The sequence below is a fragment of the Rhamphochromis sp. 'chilingali' genome (genome assembly GCF_963969265.1).
Source record: "Rhamphochromis sp. 'chilingali' genome assembly, chromosome: 17".
Taxonomy (NCBI): domain Eukaryota; kingdom Metazoa; phylum Chordata; class Actinopteri; order Cichliformes; family Cichlidae; genus Rhamphochromis; species Rhamphochromis sp. 'chilingali'.
This window is the reverse complement of record NC_137944.1, coordinates 16,836,015-16,862,166: the sequence shown is the minus strand read 5'-3', so window position 1 is coordinate 16,862,166 and position 26,152 is coordinate 16,836,015. Positions and strand designations below refer to the sequence as shown.

General features: G+C 40.2%; 1 protein-coding gene across 1 annotated transcript in view; it reads left to right on the top strand.

The window, feature by feature from the left end:
* Positions 1 to 1,437: 1,437 nt before the first annotated feature.
* Positions 1,438 to 26,152, top strand: part of rapgef5a (Rap guanine nucleotide exchange factor (GEF) 5a) — a 51,999-nt gene continuing 27,284 nt past the window's right edge. The window contains exons 1-8 of the mRNA XM_080863398.1: positions 1,438 to 1,781; positions 14,463 to 14,513; positions 16,976 to 17,082; positions 17,636 to 17,757; positions 20,216 to 20,393; positions 25,610 to 25,691; positions 25,828 to 25,876; positions 26,007 to 26,080. Of these exons, the coding sequence (XP_080719524.1) occupies positions 1,638 to 1,781; positions 14,463 to 14,513; positions 16,976 to 17,082; positions 17,636 to 17,757; positions 20,216 to 20,393; positions 25,610 to 25,691; positions 25,828 to 25,876; positions 26,007 to 26,080 (807 nt within the window). The 5' untranslated portion in view covers positions 1,438 to 1,637. The remainder of the gene's footprint in view (positions 1,782 to 14,462; positions 14,514 to 16,975; positions 17,083 to 17,635; positions 17,758 to 20,215; positions 20,394 to 25,609; positions 25,692 to 25,827; positions 25,877 to 26,006; positions 26,081 to 26,152) is intronic.

Genomic DNA, 26,152 nt, shown 5'->3' with positions numbered 1-26,152 from the left:
AGTTTTTGGGCATTTCTTTAGTGCTTTCTTCTTGAAATTTTCCATCAAACTCTTTTTTTTTGTTCATTTAACAGAAATATACACACCACTTATGCAATATCACTTCAAAGCCAAATGAAAAACTAACTGCTTAGATTTAGTCCAACAGAAACACAAGCTCCGCAGCTGGAACTCAGAAGACTTTACAAATCTTTTATTCTTTTAAAAGAATAAAACTTTAGTTTACTTTTATTGTTGATGACATACTTAATTCTCCTTGGCTTGGAGGAGACCAGTTTTAAAATGTTCTACCACTATTTATTCAGCTTCTCTTTGTTTAGTGTCTCTGTATCTAACTTAAAAATGCCTTGAAGATTTTCTATTGGATGTTTCTCCTGTAATTCTATTGGTTTGTTTAAATCACTCTTATACTGCACCGTTCCTCTCCTATCAGACTTCTGGAGACTCTGGGTGCTATTATCACATGTCCATCTATAAATTGACATCTTTACCATTCATTTAGCGTCATATGATCAGACTCTATCTCTATGCTTTACAGTCAGGGCCATGCAATCGCTGTGGCACCCAGATTTGTGCCATATATGCGGGAACCTGTCTGAGCTGGATAAATTAATCCTGGGCTCAATTGGATCAAAGATTGAGTTTACAATAGCTAACTTTCCATTTGATTTAGCAATGTTTTTTGTGTGGCACTTGCTGACGAATAGTTTTTGATTGTTCACAAGATAATTTATAATGCTTGTCATGTATTATTCAAAAATAATAAGTGACATTATTAATGTGTTGCATGCTGTAATTAACGGTGATACACAAACACCATCTCGTTTTTCAGTCTAATAATTGCTATTATGGACTTCTATGGTAGGGCGAACCACATAAGAGACATCATGAGGCAAAAACTTACAACAAAGCTACATGGTGTACCCCTCTCGCACAGAGTGGTACACAGGTGCTTCTGAGAAAGGTTAAGCTGAAACGTTAGGTCAATAAAATATGGATTAAAATGAGGAAAATGCTCTCTTGAATGTCAGCTACCTCGAAAGGCACACCCACACAGGTTCGCTCTGTGGCGGCTCTTTGTTTACCTATGGAAATTTGAGCCAGGTAAAGTGGTGACGTAGCCCTACCGGGTGCCGTCTGCTTCTTCTTCTTCCCCCTCCCTTCCCCCAAACACTGCTGTCATTAGCTTTCAAGTTTTCAACTTCTAACAGAAATAAGCAGTGACACTATGGTGCCAGCTCCACCAGTCCCTGTGAATATTTCCCCCGGTGTAGACAGGCTGGTGGAGGATGAGAGGTGAAAGTGATGCAATGTTCGTTTGCACCTGTGACACCCCCTCCCGCGGACAACACAGACACACACAGACACACACACACGAACCTGGCAGCAGCCTACCGAAGAGTAGGACGCTCGAGCCATTGGGTGGAGCAGCGGCGTCGCGTGCTGCGGAATACATTGAGTAGGTCGTTAAGGCTGCGCGCGGTTCGGCTGCAGATGCAGGTCGCTGAGTGGGAGCGCGAGGCGGGGGGAAATGGCGAACAGGCGCGGGCGGCGGTGCACCTTTTGAGGATATAGTAGGCACCGGGAGCGCAGGCAGGCAGAGAGGCGGCTCGAGGACAGAGAGAAGTAGAGGAACCATGGAGGACTCGGAGCCCGCAGAGGACGGCTTACTTGCGGGCTTGCGGTGGAACAGGAGCGCAAGAGACCAAGCTCAGCTGAAACACAAAATCCGGGATCTGCCGGGACTACTGAAGCACGGGCTTCACCTGCGGAAGAAAAGCGTGAGTACTTCAAACCGACCGCTGTCTGACTGTCCGTCCTTCCGTGTTTGATGTCTGGTGAAAGGTGGACGGGTTTTATTTTTTTTAACAGTCCCGACATCTCGCCGTGAAGGCTCTGAAGCCGTTTCGGAAGCCTGTCACGACTCAGGTGTTTGTATTTTGCTGTGAACAGCGCTGTCGCAGAGGCACCCAGTGTGTGTACGTGTGTGCGCGCGCGTGCGTATGCACGCTACATCCATAATAACCAGAACTGCTGTTGGACACCATACCTTCACACTCTGGTAGTCAAGGCAACACCACCTCCACCATATTGACTAGATACACCTACTTACATACACTAAAAATTAGACACGTTTATAGATGTGTGTATATATATATATATATATATATATATATATATATATATATATATATATATATATATATATATATATGTGTATATATATATACACATATATAAAGGAATGTGCGTAGGTTCACTGCTACATAACACAGTTATTTTGATTGCACAGTAATGTTCTGTAAGTGTAGTTTTTGTTTTTCAGTAGAGAAATAAAATAAATAATTATGACGAAATGACCATCACAAGTTCTGAGTCCACTGTGATGTATTCATATGATTTTTTCTGTTTAACTGTGTGCCTGCTCACCCAGAAATCAGAGATAACAGCATCAGACAGAGAAAGCATTCATGGGAGGACATAAAAAGAAGTCTGGACTAGCACCTACTTGCATTTTTGTTTGTGTAAATAACTTTAACGATGTATTGGTTATCAAACTAATGTCAAACGATTAAACATCTGATTGAGTCAGGTCTGTTCTTTGACGAATAAGCTATCCTAATATTTATATATCAAATCAGAATTTCCATCTGATGTATCTTTGAATTGTTTTTTTTTCCATGATTGGCCGGCTAAGCAGTAACTGTGACTTGATGTGCCCAACTGTGGCACTAACACACCTGACAAGCCAAATGGCTGCTCAAAGTGTCAGTTCTGCTCATCTTCATCATCAGTGGCACCCAGGAGGGGAAAAAGGGAAAAAAATATGTCTCTGAGTTCCCTCCTTAGAGATCAGAGACTTGTGTGCCACTCCTTCCAGTCCCACTGGAGAAAGACGTGTTAAAAATATGCAACATTTGTAGTTTAAAGCCACATAGGACCAAAGAGATAAACACTTTGTCATGTTCCATCTGGTCATTTTAACTGATGTTTGAATGACCCACTGATCGGGGCCACTCAGTCTCCTGTTACCTGTTTGTATGATCCCGTTTTCCAGTCAAAATAAATCAGCAGCTGTACACGACAACTGAAGTGAGTCCACTCAAGAATGTTATTATAAAACCACCAGAGAACGGCTGCATTAGAGGGTGGATTTACCTCCTTTTGTGAATTAACCATGCTTTTTGTGCAGTACCCATGAAGGCGAACATAATGGCAGGCTTGAGTAGATGAAGAATCTTTCATTCTCTTCTGATATCTTGGTGTGAGCATTCTATGTTTGTGCGGGTGAGTGTGATGAAGCATAGGTAAGTAGTGTAAAGGTATGGGTGTTTTGCACAGACTGGTCCTCACCAGGCTCTTTTCAGTCGCCTCTGCTTCACCTGGCATACCCACAATACACTTTATTTTTATGTGCACAAAAAAAATCAAAAAGTTGTTGGATGGGAGGTTCCTGGGATTGTTTTGCATTGCACTGCACCAGCACCTGAGGCACTTGTCTAAAGATGCAACAACATATTTTGTGGCTCAGAGGTGGGTGATACATAGGAATAAGAATGATCTGACCACATACAGTAAAAAGAAAGCCCTTGCTGTCTTCGTTGATATAAATATATGCTTTTTCTTTAGTTCTGACTGTTTGCCCAACAAAAATCATGCTTAAGTAAACAATCTCCTTCCTGGGAACGCATCGGCTACTTTGCTGACTTAGTCTCTCGGAGTCACAGCCCATATATTTCAGTGCTTTGGTGTAGCCTGTGGATATATATTTTACATATAAGAGTTGTGGTTTTATCTGAGATTTTTAAAGTTAGCTTAACTGAGAGTTTTAAGATTGCTTTGCAGAGAATGCAACTGCTCATCTGGATTCAACAAAAGCTTGTTAATTGGTGATTGGTCATTAACACTGGAGAGTTTTCTGGTACCCTCCCACAAGATGCACATGTCTTGAGATATTTTACTTTTTAATACGTGTATCTGAAGGCATTCATAAGTCCTCAGTATCCTGCGTGAGTGGTTTTTTTTTTCACATTATCTGATTCTTTAATGTTTGGTGACAGCTCATAAAGTGAATTGAGCTTGTTGTCCTGTACGGAGGCATCTGTCGCCTAAAGTTGCAGCCTGCAGCAGCCTCACCTTGAAAAATCCTGTCCTGCATTGTAGTCTGTTGTGACTTGCTCTTGTATTCAATTATTACTCCTTTATTGGCTGCGATGTGACAGGTGCAGGGAGATTTGCTAACCCTTTAAGGGCAGTTGAAAAGTCAGTAACCACAGTGCATTGTAGTTTTTCAATAGAGTTTGGCGAGTGGCTAATTGCAATTTGGCAAGTCGATTGCCATTTAATTTTTGTCTTGGTCATGTTGAGTTTGTTTATCAAATGTAATAATCTGTGTTCTTTAGTAAAATATAATGAATGCTGCAATGATTTCTGCCTTTCACACAATCAAGCCTTCTGTAGTGTTTCAGGCATTCAACCCATGCTTAAAAGCAACATCGGTTCAAAAAGCATGGAACTAGACCAACAACTGCATGTGTGGTTCTGCACCCTGATCATTTAATAGCATGTATTGTCTCTGCTGACTTGTTCATGTAGAGTCTGCAGGCAGCGGCATCCGTTATCTGAAGCTACATTCACGTCCTTTGGCTTAACGTTTCTCCTGGTTTGAAACCAAAATAATCCCAATTAAGTGCTTCATATCCTTTTAACAACAGCCTCTTCCGTGATTGTATTTACTGAAAGTGGCATGTGGGGTGCTGGGACTCCCCCCGGCTCGCCCTCTGTGCGTGTTGAACATACCTAAAAGGCAATGCTGCCAACAGTAATAAGAAAAACTGTCAACTGTTAGTTTCCCTTGAGCCAGATTCTGTGTATTGATGTCAGTAATTTTGTACGGTAATATAGAATTTTCTGCCATAATTGAAGAGGTGCAGAGACTTTGCGTTACATTAGCAGGAGTGCTTTGTATTGCCTGATTCTTGCATTTCCATGTGTTTGCATTCTTAAAGACAGCCAAGGAATTATGCATGCTAACTCTTTACCCCCTTTGAAGGACTACTAGGAGTAACCCTTGAAGCTCTTTTCTGAACTGAGCGGTTTCTGTCATATTTCACGGAAACTTACAGAACAAAATGACTGAGTGTGCATGAGGAGTTAGTGAGCTTAGCCTCTGCCAATTTGAAGCTATGCTCGGAAAAACCCGTAAAATATTCTAATGGTCATCAAACCAAATTTGGGAGGTTGTTAGATGTTGTTTATGAGGAAAGAGTTAAAGATGGAGGAGGTGTTTTGAAAAAACAAATGTGGAGTGGCATATTTGGAGAAATAATCTTGTGCACTCTTGTGTTTTTTTTTTTTTTGCTTTGTTCTGTGGTTTTGTGGTTGCAGCTTTTAGCCTCGCTGCTAATGAGTTTATGATAGACTACATGCTGGAAATTATACTGCTGCCCCCACACAATACCAAGTTTTCATATCTAAATGGTACTTATAAAGGTGTGTTTTATAATACAATTGCTATAACAACAATTTGAAAAGTTAAGCCTTTGTGTTGATTCAAACTTGAACTTAAACATTCAACATTTTCTTCTGCAAACTGAAGTCAAATATACAGCATTCTGCTTTAGGCGGTAAGATGAGATTATGAAACCTTAAGCACTCTTAATGCGAGCTATCTGACTTTATGATCACTGTCTTAGAGGAAAGCTGGTGATATTTCTCAGAGGATGATCTCATTTCTGCTTTAATATGCACAAAAATAGTGGCTTGTGTTGTGTTCTATGTCTTCCAGCCATATTTCCCTTCCATAAGGCATCCTACCTTAATGTAAGTAAGATGAAAGACAACCGAGGAGTAGAGAGGCTCTTAATGGCCACAAACTGAGAAACATACTAATGTTATATCCAACGTTTATGTTTTTTGTTACCACTTTTGGAGCATTTGACATAGAATTGTTAGGTGCAATGAACATATGTGATGTTACGCAAGGGGTATTTACCCCAAATAATGATTATGTTGACAAAACAAAGTACAAAAAATTGCAGCCCTGCAGCTCTGTTAATTTCCAAAATTATTTTGGGATTCAAATGTCACACAATACTTTCTTAATTCAGCAAAGTAATAGCTTTAATTTTTTTTTTAAAAAATGTTAGAAAACAGCAGTCTACATCACCAGATGGTCTGGTAATGGTTTCAGAGGGCTACATCAAATCCAGCTAGTATTCAGTTCCAGACTTTGCAGCCTCATGCTAAAAACTGAGTGAATTAAATTTTCTTCCATAAATCTATGTTCAAAACACTTTTACTGCAAGGTGAAGTAGATTTTGATATAACTGTGTATTTTAAAGAGAAAATGTCTGACAGTCCTTTAGGTATTTTTATGCAGACTCCATGCAGGTTTTTTCTACATGGTCCACTGTGGAGAGGCTGCTCTGCCATAAAGCTCAGACTGATTGATGGAGTGCAGCAGTGATTGTTGCCCTTCTGGACGTTTCTCCTGTATCCACACATGATCTCTGGAGCTCAGCCATGCTCCATCAGGGTATTGGTCATCTCTCTTACGAAAGCCCTTCTCCCCCGATTGCTCAGTTTGACCGTGAAAGGGTTCTGGTGTATCCACGTTTCTTGTATTTAAGAATTAGGGATGCCCTCGGACAGATCTGCGCTTCAACTCCTTCTTGTGTCTGAGCAGTCAGTTCTTTAAACCTCACGCCAATGTGACGCCTTTCTAAATCCATTAAAAGTGTAGAAACATCTCAGAGATTATGCACAGATACAGGGAAAACCTAAGTTATAAGAGTGTAAATACTCGCAGGAAACCTTCAAAATAAGAAGAAATTGGAGATTTTTGATCAGGCAACTAACTCAAGACTGTTTTATTTTCTGTTCTTAGATGACAGAAACAAATAAAGACTAACTGAATGCGTTTAAGCCAAAGGTCATGTGCCTGCAGAAGGGCGTGGGCTGTTGGATAGGTTTCTTAACAGATTAACTGTGCCTTTGTGTGCTTGGGTATTTATATGTGTCTATTGAGCTATAGCTTCTTTGATGTCTTTATTTTGACTTGCTTGTATGACAGATGTGTTGGGGAGTCGACAGGAGCTTAGTGTGTGTGTGTGTGAGAGAGAGAGAGGAGGGTTTGCCAAGCATACTGTGCTACAGCTCTTCACTGTGCTCAGCAATCTAATCTGAGTAATCCATTTCTTGCAGATAATGACCTCGCTCTCTCTCCTCTCTCTTGCTGTATACACACTTTGAAGTCATCACACAGATAAGCGTGTCAGCATGTGCTCTCTCTTTATAGCTTTCATTCATCTTCTCTTCTCTTCTCTGTTATAGGATACAACATGGCAACATATTGTATGTGTGTGTGCTTGTTCGAAATACAAATTGAAGCACAGACAAAGAGACAAGAACATAGCAGGCAGTTTTCTTTTTGTGTGAAACAGTATGAATGAAACACCTCTGATGCTGGTATGTGTCTGAAGTATGTTTGTGAGAAGAGATGATGGTAGAAGAAACAAAGACTTCGTGAGAGATCTGTATTCACCAGATGAGGAGAAACAGAGATGGAGAGAGAAGATACAAGGACCAGGACAAAAGAAAGTCAGAACAAGATAGCTACAGAGACACAGAAACAATTTATTTTGTCTGTGCGCTTGGCTGGCTGGTGTGCTCTACTTGATCCCCAGTCCAAACAGTGCACAAATACAGGAAAGAAGCTCTGTTGCTTACTAATATAAAGGAATATGTCCACAATGACCTGACATATTTCAGAGCAAACAACGTTTTACTGAAAATAATGACAGAGCAGATCAAACGAATACTCAAACCTCACATTTTATTTTGAAGGGGAAAAACTGCTTTTGGACCAGAGATCAGTATATTTGCATAAGGGGAGATAAAAAATGGACAAACCGATTAATGTGTAGACCTTTAAAGTGGTTTGCCATCTACCACTTCTAACGCGTAATGTGTGGCCTAAACTCGAAAAATATTTCATGACACAACTGAGACCTCCACAGGCAGCTAACTTGGTTAGCAAGATGAAGTAAAAACTCACTCTTAGGGTAAATGGGATGCAAATTTTGCCAAGTTTCCTTTTTAATAAAGCTTATAGTTAGGGCTGAATCAGTTGACCCTGAATCCACCCGTAGTTATGCTCCAATAGGTCTCGGCTGCTGGGGGCTTCCCATGATACATCGAATGTTTTTTTTCTACACTCACTTCTTTTCATCACTATGTGTTTATACGACACATCACCCCCAACTGGTCGCAGCAGATTGCTGCCCCTTCTTAAAGCCTGGTTCTGCTGGAGTTTTCTTCCTGTTAAAAGGACGTTTTTCCTTCCCGCTCTTGCGAAGTTCTTCCTCATAGAGTTTGTCTGATTTCTAGATACCAAAAGCATTTTTGGATCAGGGTTAAGTGTTTATGTTTCTGCTGTCAAATTGTGCAGCCGAACTGTACGAGCGGCACGCTATAGCTGACTTCCTTCATTTTTCTGTTAGTTCTTTTTCAACCCCTGAGGTTATGATTAATTTTCTGAACCCTGTCACCTTTAGAGAGATGCAAACTATGTATTTCCCCTGGTATCGTTTTTGGTCTTAGGTAATCCAACCAGCTTCTGGCTTTAGTTTTAAACTTAATGCCATGAGTAGGAGTGGTATTGATCTTCCCATCAGACTCTCATTAAATAAGCAAAGAAGCATATATCTCAGAAAGTGAATCTATTTCTATAATGAAAAGTAAGCAAGTGTTTTGTAACTTGCATTAAAAAGAAGTGCAGTCATACACTGTAGCCCTGAGTGTGTCTGTATGTGTGTGCGAGCCTGTGACATCACAGACAGTATCATCGCTCAAATGAGGATCTCACACACACACATACGCAGCTCCACATCTCACTAATCACCACTCTATTTCATTTTCTTGCAACTCAAAGCCACAGCCAAGCATTTCTCTCCCTCTCTGTCTTGTTCCCTCTACCACTCGTTCACGATTATAATTAAAACGATCTCTCCGTCTCTCACTGCCTCATCTCTTTTCCTCTCCATCTGTCATACTCTCATACTTTCAGAGACTGATGTCAATTGTTCAGCCTTCCTCTTTTCTTCCTCGTCTTGCACATCATCACATTTGTATTTCTTCATCTAGATCTGTCTGCCACAGTTAGGTGCTTTTCATTTGATCAGGTAATGTTTCTGAATCGCTCTGGTTTCATCTGGTGGTTTGGTATCGCCAGCCAGCGAGAAGCTAAGGGCAGCAACGACTGCCTGCAGTTGCTCAGTTCACTGCAGAGGTTTCTGCTGAGAGTCAAACCCACAACTCTGTCAGTGATCCTGCTTCACTGACTGAGCTCCCAGACCAGTTGCACTCATGTTGCAGAAGGTTCTTATCTGTCTCTTTTTAATGAATGATGGCAACGTGATTGTCATTCTAATACAACCCTGCAGTTTCTGTTTTATCTCGAGAGTACTACCAAAGCATTTTAAAAGCAAATACTAGTATGTGATATTTTCTTACCCCAGATCAACTGATAATGATGCTAAATTGTCCTATTTTTTTAAACCACTAGAAGAAAAATTGTTATTGTTAAATTTGAAAGAAAATCTTTATAAATTGTGTCTGGCAGCAACTATAATATTTATATGGGATGTGTCTCTATTCAGTTTTACTAACAGTGGAGATTAGGAGAGGGGTACCACAGTTGAGTGAAACTGAGGGAAGTGAATGCAGAAGAGTGCAGTCAGATTTTAATCCACCATGCAATTTCCTGATGGAACAAAATGCAATAACTAGCCATATGAATTCTTCTCATCAAAACTGTTTAAGCTGGGTATTTTTGCATGACATGGTAATATAGTGACCACTTACAGGACCTTTGTGTACTGGAAAATAAGCTTTCAAAAATCCAACACAGACAGCAGGTTTTGCTTTAATGCTCTCCTGTATTTTTGCATTCATTTTGTCCTGTTACACAAGCACTGGATTTAACAGATGGCAACAGGTCATATAGGGTGACGAATTTGAAGTTTCTGGTTCAAATCATCTTAACTGTGTATGGAGGTGGTCAGGAGAGAGTTTGTGTCTACAGCCATCTGTAACAAGGGAGCTCTGCGATAGTTTAGAGCTGTGTTTTAGCCAGTGGTGGTGGGGATCGTGTCAAAATAGTTTGAGGTATGAAAGCAGAAAAGTGCCGTAAGGTTTTGCATACCTGGATAGAAAAGCACACAGTGCAACACAGAAATCAAAATCAGTTGTGGATTGGCCTCTCCGGAGCCTGAACAGTGCTGCTGAAGCAGTGTGGGATCATGTTGACAGAGAACAGAACAAAGGGCAGAAAAAATCCAAAGAGCAGCTTTGAATGTCTTTCTACTGAGCTATCCCTGAAGACTCAGGCTGTATTGAAGGATAAAGGTGGCCATACCAAATATTGATTTTTCAAGCTTGTTAGAACTGTAGTGTACTGTACAGTGGGGCAAAAAGAATTTATTTGTAAATCAGGGTGGAAAATAAGTATTTGGTCAATAACAAAAATACAACTCAATACTTTGTAACATAACCTTTGTTGGCAATAACAGAGGTCAAACGTTTACTATAGGTCTTTACCAGGTTTGCACACACAGTAGCTGGTATTTTGGCCCATTCCTCCATGCAGATCTTCTCGAGAGCAGTGATGTTTTGGGGCTGTCGCCGAGCAACACGGACTTCCAACTCCCACCACAGATTTTCTATGGGGTTGAGGTCTGGAGACTGGCTAGGCCACTCCAGGACTTTCAAATGCTTCTTACGGAGCCACTCCTTTGTTGCCCGGGCGGTGTGTTTTGGATCATTGTCATGTTGGAAGACCCAGCCTCGTTTCATCTTCAAAGTTCTCACTGATGGAAGGAGGTTTTGGCCAAAATCTCACGATACATGGCCCCATTCATTCTGTCCTTAACACGGATCAGTCGTCCTGTCCCCTTGGCAGAAAAACAGCCCCATAGCATGATGTTTCCACCCCCATGCTTCACAGTAGGTATGGTGTTCTTGGGATGCAACTCAGTATTCTTCTTCCTCCAAACACGACGAGTTGAGTTTATACCAAAAAGTTCTACTTTGGTTTCATCTGACCACATGACATTCTCCCAATCCTCTGCTGTATCATCCATGTGCTCTCTGGCAAACTTCAGACGGGCCTGGACATGCACTGGCTTCAGCAGCGGAACACGTCTGGCACTGCGGGATTTGATTCCCTGCCGTTGTAGTGTGTTACTGATGGTGACCTTTGTTACTTTGGTCCCAGCTCTCTGCAGGTCATTCACCAGGTCCCCCCGTGTGGTTCTGGGATCTTTGCTCACCGTTCTCATGATCATTTTGACCCCACGGGATGAGATCTTGCGTGGAGCCCCAGATCGAGGGAGATTATCAGTGGTCTTGTATGTCTTCCATTTTCTGATGATTGCTCCCACAGTTGATTTTTTCACACCAAGCTGCTTGCCTATTGTAGATTCACTCTTCCCAGTCTGGTGCAGGTCTACAATACTTTTCCTGGTGTCCTTCGAAAGCTCTTTGGTCTTGGCCATGGCGGAGTTTGGAGTCTGACTGTTTGAGGCTGTGGACAGGTGTCTTTTATACAGATGATGAGTTCAAACAGGTGCCATTCATACAGGTAACGAGTGGGGGACAGAAAAGCTTCTTACAGAAGACGTTACAGGTCTGTGAGAGCCAGAGATTTTCCTTGTTTGAGGTGACCAAATACTTATTTTCCACCCTAATTTACGAATAAATTCTTTACAAATCCTACCATGTGGATTCATGGATTTTTTTTTCACATTCTGTCTCTCACAGTTGAAGTGTACCTCTGGTGCAAATTACTGACCTCTGTCATCATTTTAAGTGGGGGAACTTGCACAATCGGTGGCTGACTAAATACTTTTTTGCCCCACTGTATTTCTCTGTATGCACACGTTTTGATAAATCACTGCATCTATTTCTGTCATGTATTTTTATCTAGCAAAATGTAAAGAAATGAGGGTAACTGAAGACTACACAGTACTTTACATAGTGCCCCTTCAGAGCAATAGTCACCTCGAGTTGCTTTTACACTATGACAAAGTCATGACTTAGTGGGACTTGAGTATAATGAAGGCATCATTCACATTATTAGTAACACCTTTGCTCTATATGAAGTGGCAAATACCTAATTTCTTCTGTCTGAGCTGAGTTATTTGAGATAAAAACGAATAAGGCTACGTTCACACTGCAGGCGAAAGCGCATCAAATCCGATTTTTTGACCCTATGCGACCCATATCCGATCATGCTATGACAGTGTGAACGGCGCAAATCCGATATTTTCAAATCCGATCTGGGTCACTTTCGTATGTGGTACTGAATCCGATACATATCCGATGTTTTAGAAAGCGACTGCTGTTTGAACGGTCAAGTCGCATTAAATCCGCCTTTTACGTCACCGACACAAGACTGAAGCCAATTATCAGCGCCAGAGAAGCGCCCGAGAAGACATCGCGAACGCTTCCTGGCCATCCAGTGTGGATGTCAGTGAAACTGTTGGGAAGACAACGTAAACATTTTATTTGTACTGTATAATCTGCAGATTCTGACAGAAATCTACAGCTATCCTTTGAAGCACCGCTCCTCTCTTAAACGGCAATAAGGATCATTATTAGGTTATTTACATTATTATGTAAATAACAAAATAACTTAAAGCAAAAATTGGGAAACGTGAAGACCGAAGTCTTTATATTAAGGGCCATCAGTCAAACAATACTGTTGCTCTGGGTCTAAACAGAGCGCGTTGTGTGTGACATCTTCTTTTGCGCATGCGGGCCGCTTTGAGCGTTCACACTAGAGCGCGTTTGCTGTCGCATTTTATTTGTAGTGTGAACGAGCAGACAAAAAAATCGGATTTGATCAAAAAATCGGAATTGAGCATTAAGACCTGCAGTGTGAACGTAGCCTAAGACAGCCACTTCACCTGGCAGGTAGAAGCTTGTTTAAGCTAAAGTCTCTTACCACACCTTGTTTAGAGAGAGGTGATTTTTCTATAACTGAAGAGTTAACTTCGAAAAACCCCGGGCTACACCAGTGATGATTTAGGTGTGGCATTATAAAGTGGAGTTAATGTTTATGTAAATGGTCATCCTGTCCTTAGTATCTGTGCTTGAATGAGAAATATTTGTAGAGATTTTTCATTTTGACTTTATTTATTTTCTGCTGGTCACTGTTAACAAAGGTTTTTTGTTCTCTCAAGTGTTGAACAAGCTTTGTCAAAGACTGGGGGAGGTGAATAGTAACAGGTTATGGATAAAGTAACATGTTTTTTTTACAATCATTGTAGCGAGGTGCTTTTGCAAAACTAATATTAAGTACTGGCTACATATCTGCAGTAAAGACTGCATTAGAGCAAATGTTTTCATAGTTGGTTTAGTCAGGTTGTACTACAAATGGGAGTTTACTGTTATACAGTAAAATGTAAAGCATATAGTAAAGCATTTTTTTGGATTAAGGTGGTAAATTACAGTTTTTTTTTAAATTATTATTCTACTGGTTGAATGTTATGCTTGATTAATTCCTGACTTCTCAAAGATGTCCAGTATGGGTATAAAACATTTTAGCTTGGGTTTTTTTTTGTAGCTTATTACAGGTGGTTTAATAAATTTATTAAATTAACCTCTGTACCTCATATACAAAGGGGTCTTTATTCTTTGAAAAGGAACATAAAAAATTACCAGTTGTTGTGTTTTTAAACCATAAGGAGTCATTAACTGTTAAGACCCACTCAAATGGGGCTCTTAGGAAGCAAGACAAGGAGTTAGGAAATGACATCATACTGTACACACTAGAGTGGAACAGAAACTGTGGTCTCTATGAAGTTCGTTTGCGGTCTACTTGATCTAACAATTACTATCAATTTTAATCTATTTTAGGGCTAGTGTGTCAACACGGTCTCAACACTGTTATCTTCCTTCCCTGGCGCCATAATAATCCATAAAGATTAACAGCTTATTTTCTGATTGGGGAAGTAGAGGTGCAGTAGATACACCTAAGGCAAATGCTGTAAAATGGTGTCATGATGGTGGTAAGAAGAAAGGATTTATTGTAGTGTCATTGTTACGATGTGATAAGTGAGCTGGCAGTTGGAATTATATTGCTCAGGATTTGAACTGCTGTAGTTTTCCGGGTTTAATGTCAGAGAGAAAACGCTTCTGTTTAAATAAGCAGATTGTGATATTTTTATTAGATAAATTAATAGCCATGTTCTTGAGGTTTATTAGGTTTATTGCAGTAACAGGTGTTAGCATGAAAGCACCCAATCGACTGGAAAGTAAGCTTAAACAAAACCTAGTCGTTTGGGAATGGTAAAACTGGCCTCACTCACCTCACTCATGTTTGTTTAGTGTATTTACTCTGTGTGTGTCATTTTGTGTGTTTTGGCTCTGATGGCTTGTGTTTTGTGTTTCAACAGCAATCACCTGACACTATCCCCGGACCAAGCACTGGACCTGCTGTACATAAGGTAAGGGAACACTCGCACACATGAAAGTGATGTCATACTTTTAGTTTTGCTGTCAAGCAAAAGTGTGTTTGTTTAATCCCAACACAAATTACATCAGTGGGGATATTACCTGAGGGTTTTTCCAGGCTAATTTCACCAACTACACAGACGCGTGCACACACACTACACACACGGCGTTAATTTGAAATTCAAATATGTGTGTGTACAGCACTCTGAAGACCTCAAAGATTAAATATCACACAGGAGAAGTTTTCCTTTCAACACCGGGGAAAAAAGAGCCAAAGAAAGAAAAAGTAAAGCAAAGAAATCAACATCTGAGGAGGAGCTTTGGTGTATTCAAAAGCAAATCTGTTATTTGTGCCAAAAAATGTTTGTACCTGCCAGGTTGTTTTGCCCCTCAGTACTTTGTATTTTTTATTGGCTGTATGTCATTATATACTTAATGAAGTCTCCATACACAACATCTGATGTAGTGCCTAAAGCATTACAACTCTGAAAACCTTTCCATGAACACCTATGCAAGGAGATCTTTGAAAGAAGAAGCTGCAGTCTTTGCTAGGCCATTTTAAATCTTGCTATGAAGTTTGTCTAACAAACAGGAGGTGAAAACTAACTGAATCTGGTAACTGAAAGCTAGACTAATCAATAAACCTGGCGGGTTAGTTTAGATGATGATTATTAGTCAGACAGTTAAGACTGATCTCCACCTTACAACTTTGGGCCTCGTGAGTATGGATGAACTGAGGCTATTCGTTTCGCAGGCTTTGATGACATTACTTTGCCCGCCCCCAATAATGATCAGAAATTCTGCTTCGAGTTTAGAAATTTTAAATTCTTCCTTTATAGTTTGATGAACAACCACAAGCTAGTACCTTAAAGTTAAAGGGGTCCTGTTGTGTTTTTGCTTTTTGTTTGTTTGGTTTTTTTTTTCCAAAAATCTACTATCACGGTAGTAAATGTTCATATTAAACATAACCAAAGTTTCAGTTAATTAGGAAATTAACTCAGACTTCAAACCACTTTAAATGTTCCTTTTCCAATACTTTTTACCTCGTCTGGTCAAAGGACAAATGAACTACTCCTGTAGTATTATTTAGAATGTAAGCAAACTTTCACACAGTGGTCACCTAATGGGTCCTCAGTTTCACAGTATTACTTTCATGCACACTACTTTCCATTTCATCAAATTCTTGCTCCTGATGTACTGAACAATATTCAGTTCAAACTATTGATGGCAGGTCTTGATGTTAACAAGTTTTGCATAAAATGATAATAAATAACTTACTGAAACACCAAATGATGTAATAACTTGTTGAAATGTTGCTTTTCCACGTTGTTATGGAGAGTGTTGTCCTATTGGTTGGGTCGCACATTAGTAAGGCACGGTTGTTGCCTGTAATATGGTAATATGGTCAATGCTACGGCATGCTGATGCATTTACATATTTCCATTCTTTATTTGGCGTGGTTACCATTGACCATGGACTCATAATACTCCTGAACCTTCATTTAGTGGTTAACTAAATTCAGTTGTCTTGGATATAACAGTGTGCTACACTTCACGCACAAGAATAACCTGTAACTTTGATGGAGCCTTTGTGAGCCTGATGAACTTGTCTAACACTGATGTTCTGGTTTTCTGCTCTTACCTTTGCATGATAATATGATGACAATTATTAAAGTTGCTGTTTACACCCAGGTCTGTCCAGGCACAGCATTAAACCTTGGTTATGAAACGTTAAAATGTCATTGTTCTGTCCTAGTGGATTGTCTTTGTGAAAATTGGTTACTTTTACAAAATTTGTGAGTTCTAGCCAAAAAGAGTCAAAGTGATCCTGATTTTTTAACCATCAAAACTTATAAAAATTCTCTTTGAGTCAAAGTGAAGAAATCCTCTCACGGTGTTCATGCTTCTTCTCATCTTTTTATAATGCCATTATATGCATTATATATATAGGACTCTTCAGGTACCATGTGTACTGCCTAGTGACTTATCTATTATGAAAAACCTGTGTACACAGCAGCCACAAAGCTGCACTACATAAAAAAGATGGGATAGGGACATAAAGAGAGTCTCTAATGTTGTAACATAATGTGAGTGGAGCCTCATCAGCTTCTAAGTGAGCCTCACTCTGCTGAATGTAACAGGGAATATGAATAGAACAGAACAAACAGCCCATGTAACCAGCTTAATTGAAATACGGTCTTATTTACGGTAGCATCAATAGCAGGATTATTGCTGAGCGTGTAGACGGTCAATGTTCAGTTCCTGAGGGGGAAAGAAATCGAGCTGTCCTTGTGAGCCAGTCAATGACAGCTGCATGTAGCCACATTAGCTTGTTATACTTAAAAATTCATGTTTAAACCAATACTGAGAGTTTTGGCATTTAGTCCTTTTTTAGTTTTTAAGTTCGCAGGTTTTAACATTATAACACTATTTTTATGTTATTGTTTCTATATCAGTCTTGTTCCCAGAGTTTTCCATGTGCTGGTCGGGCTGTGAGGAATGCTTTCTTGTCACATGGACCATACCCAGCAAAGGACAAGATACACCTGGCCAGAATCATACGGTACACTTGTCTCTGTCTATTTGCGTGTCTTTGTGCAGACCTGAATCGATGAGTCCAGTGAAGCATATACACTGACTCACAGTCACTCTTGTGCTCCATCCTTATTGGTCGCTCAACTTGTTTTTGCTCTGTGACGAACTAAGCAGGATGTAGATGTTTTGCAGTGAAGCACAAGGTAGTCTGGGAATACATGTACTACAATGGGGCATGTAACGTTACACTGAAATGTATGTAAAATCAGTCCAAACATCTTGGGGAAATAATAAATAGATACTCTTAACAATCATTGCACGTACAGTCAGACAAACGCATTTAGAAGCACACATGGACGAGGAGTTTATTTGAGGGAACGCAGATGGGAATAGTTCAGTGTTTTGGAGGAAAAGGCTTACAGAGAACTAATGAATAATCAATGGGTATTGACTAAATAAGAATGACAAACTGTGTGCCAAGGGAAGAATAGCGTATGAGTGTGTGTGTGTATGTATTATGCATGCTAACACTGTGTAGCCATATTTGTGTGCTGAAAATCTTCATTTGTGTATTTTAACAGGCGTAGCTATGTGGGAGTGGAGCTGGTGCAGTGGCTGTGTGAGCAATGTGTGTATGTGCGCTGTCGGACTACCGCTGTGCGTGTCTGGCAGGTGCTGCTGGAGCTGGGAGTCCTGCTGTCTGGTAAAAACACATACACGCACAAACACCGACCATGCCTGCGGAGTGTACTGCATTTTAACATTCACAGTCACCTTCAACAACAATCTACACATCTTTAGAGATACCAGTTCCAAACAAAACAAAGTAATATAAAAAGCTTCATTTTCTGATTCAACCTGATTTTAAATTAAGATCTTGTCAAATGAACTATCAGAATTAGCTCTCTGAGATAAAACTTCCAACAATTAAATTACACTGAAGCCCCCAATAACCCGAATAATCTCAATAATTATTCTCCCCAAAACATCTCCCTGTTAACAACACCCTGCTAAGCACTGACACATCTACGAGTCTGTTAATCTAATATCAGACTGCTCCATTCATACCCCGCTGTGCCTGGGTGTAAGTGGACTAGTAACGGGGTAATATAAACATTTGTTTGCATTCTTCATCTTTGTAAATTCATCTTTTAAAGGCAGTAAATGTTTCTTCAGAGGATGAACAGTTGTGTTCAGGTGCAGTTCATCAGTCTGGCTAATCCACAGTTACTCATAAAAGGACTTCGACTCTGTCTGCTGTGTCTCTGCTCGTTAACTACAACTTAGAAGTGCTCATTCGTTTTTGTCAGTACTAATTCGATATGAGGAAAAATTCCCACACTGTGCACCTCTGCTAAAATTCCACCTACACCATGTGTGCCTTGAGTCCCTGAATCCAAGATATCTGGAATTGAATGAGTTTGTGATATTGACTTGAAAATCAAAATAATGTCTCCAAATTTCTTCAAATGTTTTATGGATCTGTGGTGATATGATGTTCAGTTTTGTTTTAACTCGCAGTCGTAAATAATCCTGCCAGGAATTCTTTGATTCAGATGTGGATTGACTAAACTGCCTCGAGCCACATCTCTGGTTACATTTTCATGCAAATCTATACAAAACTTTATGAGCAATCATGCTAACAAATAAACGAACAGACAAACCAGGCCAATCACACCTCCTCCTCTTTGGCGGAGGTAACAACTCACATGAAGGCGTTGACTCACATCAGTACTTGTCTAGACTTCACTCCGTGTGGATTTCACCCACACAGAATACATTTACAGTGGGCACAGTTGTTGTTTAAATAGCTGTTAAACATAAAAATCAAATCAGCGTGGCTTAAATAATTTGCTTCCTGGTGGTTGTTTTAAGAGTGTGACAGCCTTTTTTGTTTGTTTGATGCTTTCTTCTAGAAGGCTTTACCGCTGTAGATATTATAATATATACACTTGCTGGCCACATTATTAGGGATCACTTACTATTACCAGGACACCTATTTGCCTACAGAACTGCCTTAATTCCTCATGGTACATATTCATCAAGGTGCCGGAAACATTCCCCAGAGATTTTGGTCCAAGTTGACATGACAGCATCACAGTTGCTGCACATTTGTCGGTTGCACATACACAATCCAAATTTCCCGTTCCACCACATCCCAAAGGTGCTCTATTGGACTGAGATCTGGTGGACATGATCAGAAACAAAACGTGAGTAGACTCTGGTGTTCAACGATGCTCAGTTGGAACTAAGGAACCCAAGCTTCAAATGCTCCAAAACCTCCACCAGCAGCTTGATCTGTTGACACAAGCCTGGATGGAGTCATGTTTTTCTTTTCAATGTTGTAGCACAAATTGAGACTCGTCAGACCCACATCTTCTATTGTCCAGTTTTGGCGAGTTTGTGTGACTCAGGCCTCAGTTTCTTTTCTTGGCACTCGGTGTGGTTTTCTGCTGCTGTGGCCCATGTGCAACTCAAGTTTCGATATGTTGTGTTTAGAGATTCTTTTTGCATACTTTGCGTTATTGAGTGTTTTTTTGAGTGTTGTCTCCCTATCAGCTTAAAGCACTCTTGTCTTTTTCCACTGACCTCATATTTTCACCCAGAGAACTGCCACTCACTAAATATTTTCTCTTTCATGGCCATTTTGTGTAAACTCCAAAGATGGTTGTGTGGGAGAATCCCAGTAGATCGATAGTTTCTGAAATACTCATTTCAGCCTTTCTGGCACCAACAACCGTGTCTCGTTGAAAGTCACTTAAATCAACTTTCTTCCTCAATTTGAGGCTGTTTTAAATTCAGTAGTTTAAAATGTGTATCTGATAAAGTGGCCACTGAGTGTATAATGTTTATCTCCACAAAGATTGCACTAAATAATAATCAATAAACAGAACAGCAACGTGCCACATGGCAACTTCTGTTGAGAAACGCCTGAGCGCGTACTTGACTGATTGTTAGCTTTGATTGTGATTTAGGCATAACAATCTTTGATCATATTTATACACTTGAACTATTAATTATATATTACACGCTTAATGAGACAACATGGTTCTGATACAAAAGAAGCCCCCTTTAAGCATGCTGCCAGCATATGTGCTTTAAAAGGTGCCATTGCTTCTCTTTCATCACAGTGTATGTGTTTCTATTTGTTGTCTCTCCAGTGGACCAGCGGGTGGTGTTTTCAGACTCCAACTCTTACTACCAGTTCAGCTTTGAGGAGTGTGACTCTCCCTCCTGTGAATTTCGTTACAATGAGGGGGAGTGGCCAGAGGCTGTTAAGCTCCTCCTACAACTAGCTCCATATGTCCAATTCCGCTCAGGAGGTGGAGCCAATAGTCCGTAAGTGTCCAGTAAAATCTGATCATGTATGGATTTATAGAAATGCACACTATGTATTGGAAAGATTATGTTGTAAATCTGAATCACTTATAATTCATAAATAGTATTTTAAGTATTGGCCTCAAATATTTTCTTGCAGATAAAATTTTGAATAAAAGATACAAAAATTCATGAATAAATACACTGCTCAGGAATAACATTCATTATGATACATGTTAGTGGGTGGACTATATTGGGAAACAAGGGAACATTTTGTCCTCAATGTTGATCTCCTAGAAAAGCAGAAAAAATGGGAAAGCGTAAGGAATTGAGTGAGTTTGATGAGGTCCAAAATTGTCGTGACGATTCTGCAGTGGTCCAAGGAACGAACAGCGGTAAACCAGCGATATGGCCATGGCTGGCCAAGGGTCACAGATGCATGTGGGGAGCGAAGACTGAGTTGTGTGGTCCAATTCAACAGACGCATTACTGTAGGTCAAATTGCAAACAGATTTAGTGTTAGTTCTGATGGAAAGGTGGATGCCTGTCCTGATCCTGTCCTCAGTTTGAAAATGCCAACAATGGGCGTGTGAACATCAGAACCAGGCAACGAAAGAAAGTGGCCTGGTTTGATGAATCATGTGGATGGCCAGGTACGTGTGCGTCCTGGCAACAGGATGCACACGGAGGCAGTGTGAAGCTTCGGGCAATGTTCTGCTCGGTAACCATATGGCACGTGTCCGATCCATGGGGACCCCCACCTCACAACTTACAGGACTTAAAGGATCTGTTGCTAGAATCTTAGTGACAGATACCACAGCTCCACTGACCTGAAGTGGAAGCTTGTTGCACTAATAAAATATCGAAGCTGAAGCGACAGGTTTCCGGTTTATATTAGAGATTGAGGCCATTTGTCTATTTGATGTACTGTGCAAAGAGACATGTGACTGTGTTTGACTTGGCGGAAATGTTGCAATCCTTGCAAGTACATATCTGACCTTGCAACTCAAATACACACGCTGTCCAAGATTTTCCTCAAATCCCAACAAGGAACTTAATCTCTATTCACTGTTTCAAATCCCCAATCTGCTTATGTGAGAGACGCATCCAGTTGCTGGCGCACACACCTCCGCAGCCCTAGAAAAAAATCAGCCTTCGCCTTTGCACACAAGCTGATGCATGATGCGATCGCTCAAATATGCGAGATGAGCTCTGATGCATGCTTACGCATACAGAAACAAACATGCAGAGCGGTGTCATCCAGAGTTCCCTGCTTTGTTGCTCCGTGTGTGGGGTTCCTGTCGAGGCTGCTACCGAACTCGATGTGTCAGTCAGACAAAAGCAGGGACCAGTGTGTGTTTGTGCGAAGGAACAAGGGAACGTGCCTAGGAAATTCTGAGTAACAACATCAAAAGGTGCATTTAGAGACATTAGAGAGACAAAAAGACAGTCGGGGGGAATTGAATGTCATATTTGAATGTGACTATCATGTATTGCATTGTAGGTATGGTTATTTTCTATACATAATAATGCACGACATGTGCACTCAGACTCCTACCAGGTGCTGGAAGAGTTTATAAATTTGATTTGAGAAAGAAAAAGAAATTTATTGCATATTTAACATGCTGAATCACTCATTTATATTTAAAAGACTGTAAATATGTCTGTCCTAAGAATCAATATGGATGTAGTGCCATATTGGCTCAAATAGATTGTAGATTTTCTTTTGGAAACTGCATCTGAATAAAATGAAGCAATTTAGTTTTTATAGACCAGATAAAAATGAGATTTTCCATTCAGGATTCTCGCACTGCTACTTTGACTCTGTTGCTTTGTGTCTGTCTTTGCCTGTCGCGTCATTTCTCTGCAGGCTATTTCTCTCTGTCTTTCTCTCTTTCTTACATCCTCTGGCCCTCTAAGAGAATATTTGTAGCCGAAAATAGCTGACGTTACTCTACTAGTTGCTTCAAAGTGAGCTGATGAATTGTTAAATATATGACTCAGTTGATATTGATTCTCTTTGTAACTGTAATAAAACATCACCTAACATTACATAATGCATATTTAAAAAAAGATGCTGCAGCAAAATTTAAATTGCAGTCTGGTGTGACTGCCTCCCATGAACCGTTGCGTCATGTGTTTTACCGTTTAATCTAACAAGAGAACAATTAAAACGATACTGGCTGCACAGCCTGAGCTGACCATTGAGTGATTGCTGCTTCAGTAAAGCAAAAGAAGGACACGTCTCTAATTAAATGGGCTTGCTCTGGTGCATCATGTGTAGAAGAGGTTTACTACTTTCATTCAATATCATTCAGTTAACGCCAGCACTGTCACTCTGTCTCCAAGGACCTCTGCGTCTCAGCAACATGACACGCTCTCAGGCACATTTTCATCACTGAGATTTGTCAGTTCATTGTTAGTTTTCGCTGTTATAAATTGACAGGAATGTCATGGTTTCAGGCAGATTGCAAGTTTAAACTTGCGACATGAGCGAATCCAATATTGTCATACAAGAATCTTTCTTTGATTAAGTCAGTGACGTTTTCATTTAATGAGCTTTTTTTGACAACAGCAATTAAAAAAAATTGAGATTGGCATCATTCTTTTTCCAAACGCTTTACCTCCCATTACATAAAGAGTAAATCTTGCTTATATAGAAATGTCTTGGGTACTCTAGATGTGAACATCAATATATCTCATGCACTGAATATCAACTGCATACAGCTGCCAAATCCCATGACACAGCGACATGCATATGAGCATCTTCCCAGTGTGACATAACTCAGTATAATAAGCTCTGCTACATTTACATTTAAGGATTTAAACTAAACATTACATTTTGAATATTATGGAGTGCAGTACAACTCAATCTACACTACAGTAGTTTAACAATTTACACAATATTGTGTCAACTGCTTAAAAAGTTAATAAGTTGAGATCACAAGCAACACTAAAAGTGACAAAAGGAGGAAATGTTTCAAAAATAACAATTTATTAGACACTGGATCCCTTTCTTATCCTGCATGACACTGTGTATTTCATATACTGTAACCCATAGTCCATATACACACTTTACTGTGTGATGTATGAGGTGGTTGTCAATAACAATTATTTTGCTGGTTTCCCTGTCTGTGGAAAAACGCTGTTCTCTGCACTGTGCAGGAGAGGCAGACTTGCCAGGAGCTAAAATATGCCACCGTTCGCCTGAGAGGGGAAAACGTACTTGCTTGCTTTGCATAGTCCTCTGGTACTACACTAGACGATCTATAGCCCTCTCTATTTTAAAAGGGAGGCGAGTAAAGCCAAAAAAGCCAGTCTAGCAGAATAGCGAAGGGTTTTAGCTAGAGAGGAGGTTATTCCATAGAACACGTCCTCCTTATGATTCACACTCAGTCTGTCGCAGTCCGTTGAAAAGCCTTTATTTTGTTGTTAGACTAGAAAAATTCAGATCATGGCTACATGCGTGTGCGCAGTGTCTACGTTATGTAGTTGTATTATTCTGACCGAAGATCTCTGTGTCAAAGATTGCTCTTTGTGCCGTGCACTCTGATACAATTTGAACAAGGAGGTGACCCATCATCATAATCTCGTATCAATTTCTGCTTTGTGTTGTTTAATGACCGGTGACACACCTCCTACTGCACCTCTTTTTCAGCTCTGGTGCATTCAGGCTCATGGTGAGTCACCAAATTACCAAATGAACAACAGCAAACAAAATTAAGGACACTGTTTGGAATAAATTTAGCATTTATCATGGCTCAGAATAGACTTTGTTTTGTAATGGGCTTCTAGATTTTATGGGTAATAAAAATGTAAAGTATGAAACAAACAAAAATGAATAATTTGCTCCTATTGTTCCACTGAGTTTGTTAACAGAAACCAGTAATTCTGACCAATTAAGCTATAAGGAAAGGTTTTCTCTCCTTCCAGGCATCTGATGTCTTGCCTGCCTCTGTCTCTCTCTGTCTATGCCAAAGCTGAAGTGTCAGGCTGAAGGCTATGCGTTATCACCATCTCTCCTGCTTCTGCATCCACCGTTCTCTTATCAGATTACAGTGTAGACACACACACAAGCACAAATGCACACACACAAAGTCACACAGGGCTTCATCTTCTTTCCTCTACAACTATTACAAGTGCCTACGGCACCTGTTGATAAAATCCAAATTGTATGCAAATTGGGGCATGTGTGTGTACGTGCGTGAGTGTGTGTTTGTGTGCTGGAGGCAGGGAGAATATATGTGTGTGTCATGTGGGGGTGAGGCAGTATGTGGGAGACCAATTCAAACAGTGGTTTTGTAAGAGAACATATTAGATGAGAGGCCCTCGGGTGCAGTGTGTCGCCACTGAAGGCAAACTCAGTGCAATCTTGTATTATTACTGAGTTATACTGCAGAGTTTACCCCCAAACAACCGCCTGTTTACCCAAAACACACACACACACACAAATGAAGTTAAACCTAAATATATTCACAGAGCACTTTTAGAAAAAACTCAACAAGAGCTGCACATCTATATAAATTGTGAGCCGATGTACTCACTGCCAGTACCTACACACACACAAACTAGGCCACTTTAACTTCAACAGAAGGGTGTGTCTCCGAGCTGTTTTGCATAAACCACATGAAAAAGAGAAAGGGCCGATGAGAAGTTCCTAATACAAAACCATGCAGGCCCTGAGGAACTATAAACACAGGATGATAACTCAGATGGGTCGGTACAACTTTAGGGAATACGATTTTCCCCGTGAATTCACCTTAGCAGTCATGTTTTCATTTAATTTTCATTAAAAATGTTTAGCATTCATAATCAGCTTTATAGAACAATTATGTCAAAACTTCTATTTAATTGTAATTGGCAACTTTGAATACAGGTAAAACAAAGTCACGAAAAAGTCTTGTGCACTTTCACGATATTTTACAATGAGATTTCTCATCGGTTGTTGTTTGAGAACTTGTTGTGCCACCTTAATGAAGTCACTGTAAAATTATAATAAGGTTCCACCACAAAAAAAGTCAGCTTATTTAATTTATTAAATAGGAAAGTGGTGATGTACCAACATCGCTGCTATTCAGACGAATAGAACCAATTTGGATCTGGCTGTAGTTCTTTCTTATTAAACCAGGGGGCAGTGTAGTGAGGACTTTAAAAAGAAACTTTTGTCATTGTGGGGTTTTTTATTTAAATTTTACGAACCAGTTAGTTACCAGTAAAGGTGTTTCTCTCTCTCCAAGGTCAGAGGAAGACTCTGAAGGTAACAGGGACATCTGCAGTGAGATTCTTCAGATGAAAGCTCTTGAGAGACTCACTTCTACGGTCAGTGTGGCAGGGTCAATACAGCATTATCATCTAATGAGATAAACATTAGATGAAAACTGGAGTGTGTTATAGTTCACCAGATGTGTTTGTGTATGTTTTTGTGGTCTAACATCTTCAGTCTTCTTTCTTATAGGTGCAAAGTGAGTTGGCGGCTGCTCTTGCGCGAAAGACACGTAAAGCTTGTAAGTACATTTAGTTGATGCGTATGTGTGTGTGTTTTCAATGTTTCCACAGTGAGAAGACAGAATGAAAAGGACAATGTCATGTTGTAAGAAGAAACGTGTTAATGTGCTGCTGTTTGATTGGTTACAGTGTCAGAGCAGGACTCTGAGACAGCAGAGACGAGCCACCAGGAGCCTCGAACGCCCAGCGAGGAGAGCAGTCCGGTAACACACGCAGTAAAAACCGTCTCTAACCCCCCTTTTTTTCTTTTAACCATAGTCTTGTCCTTCAATTAA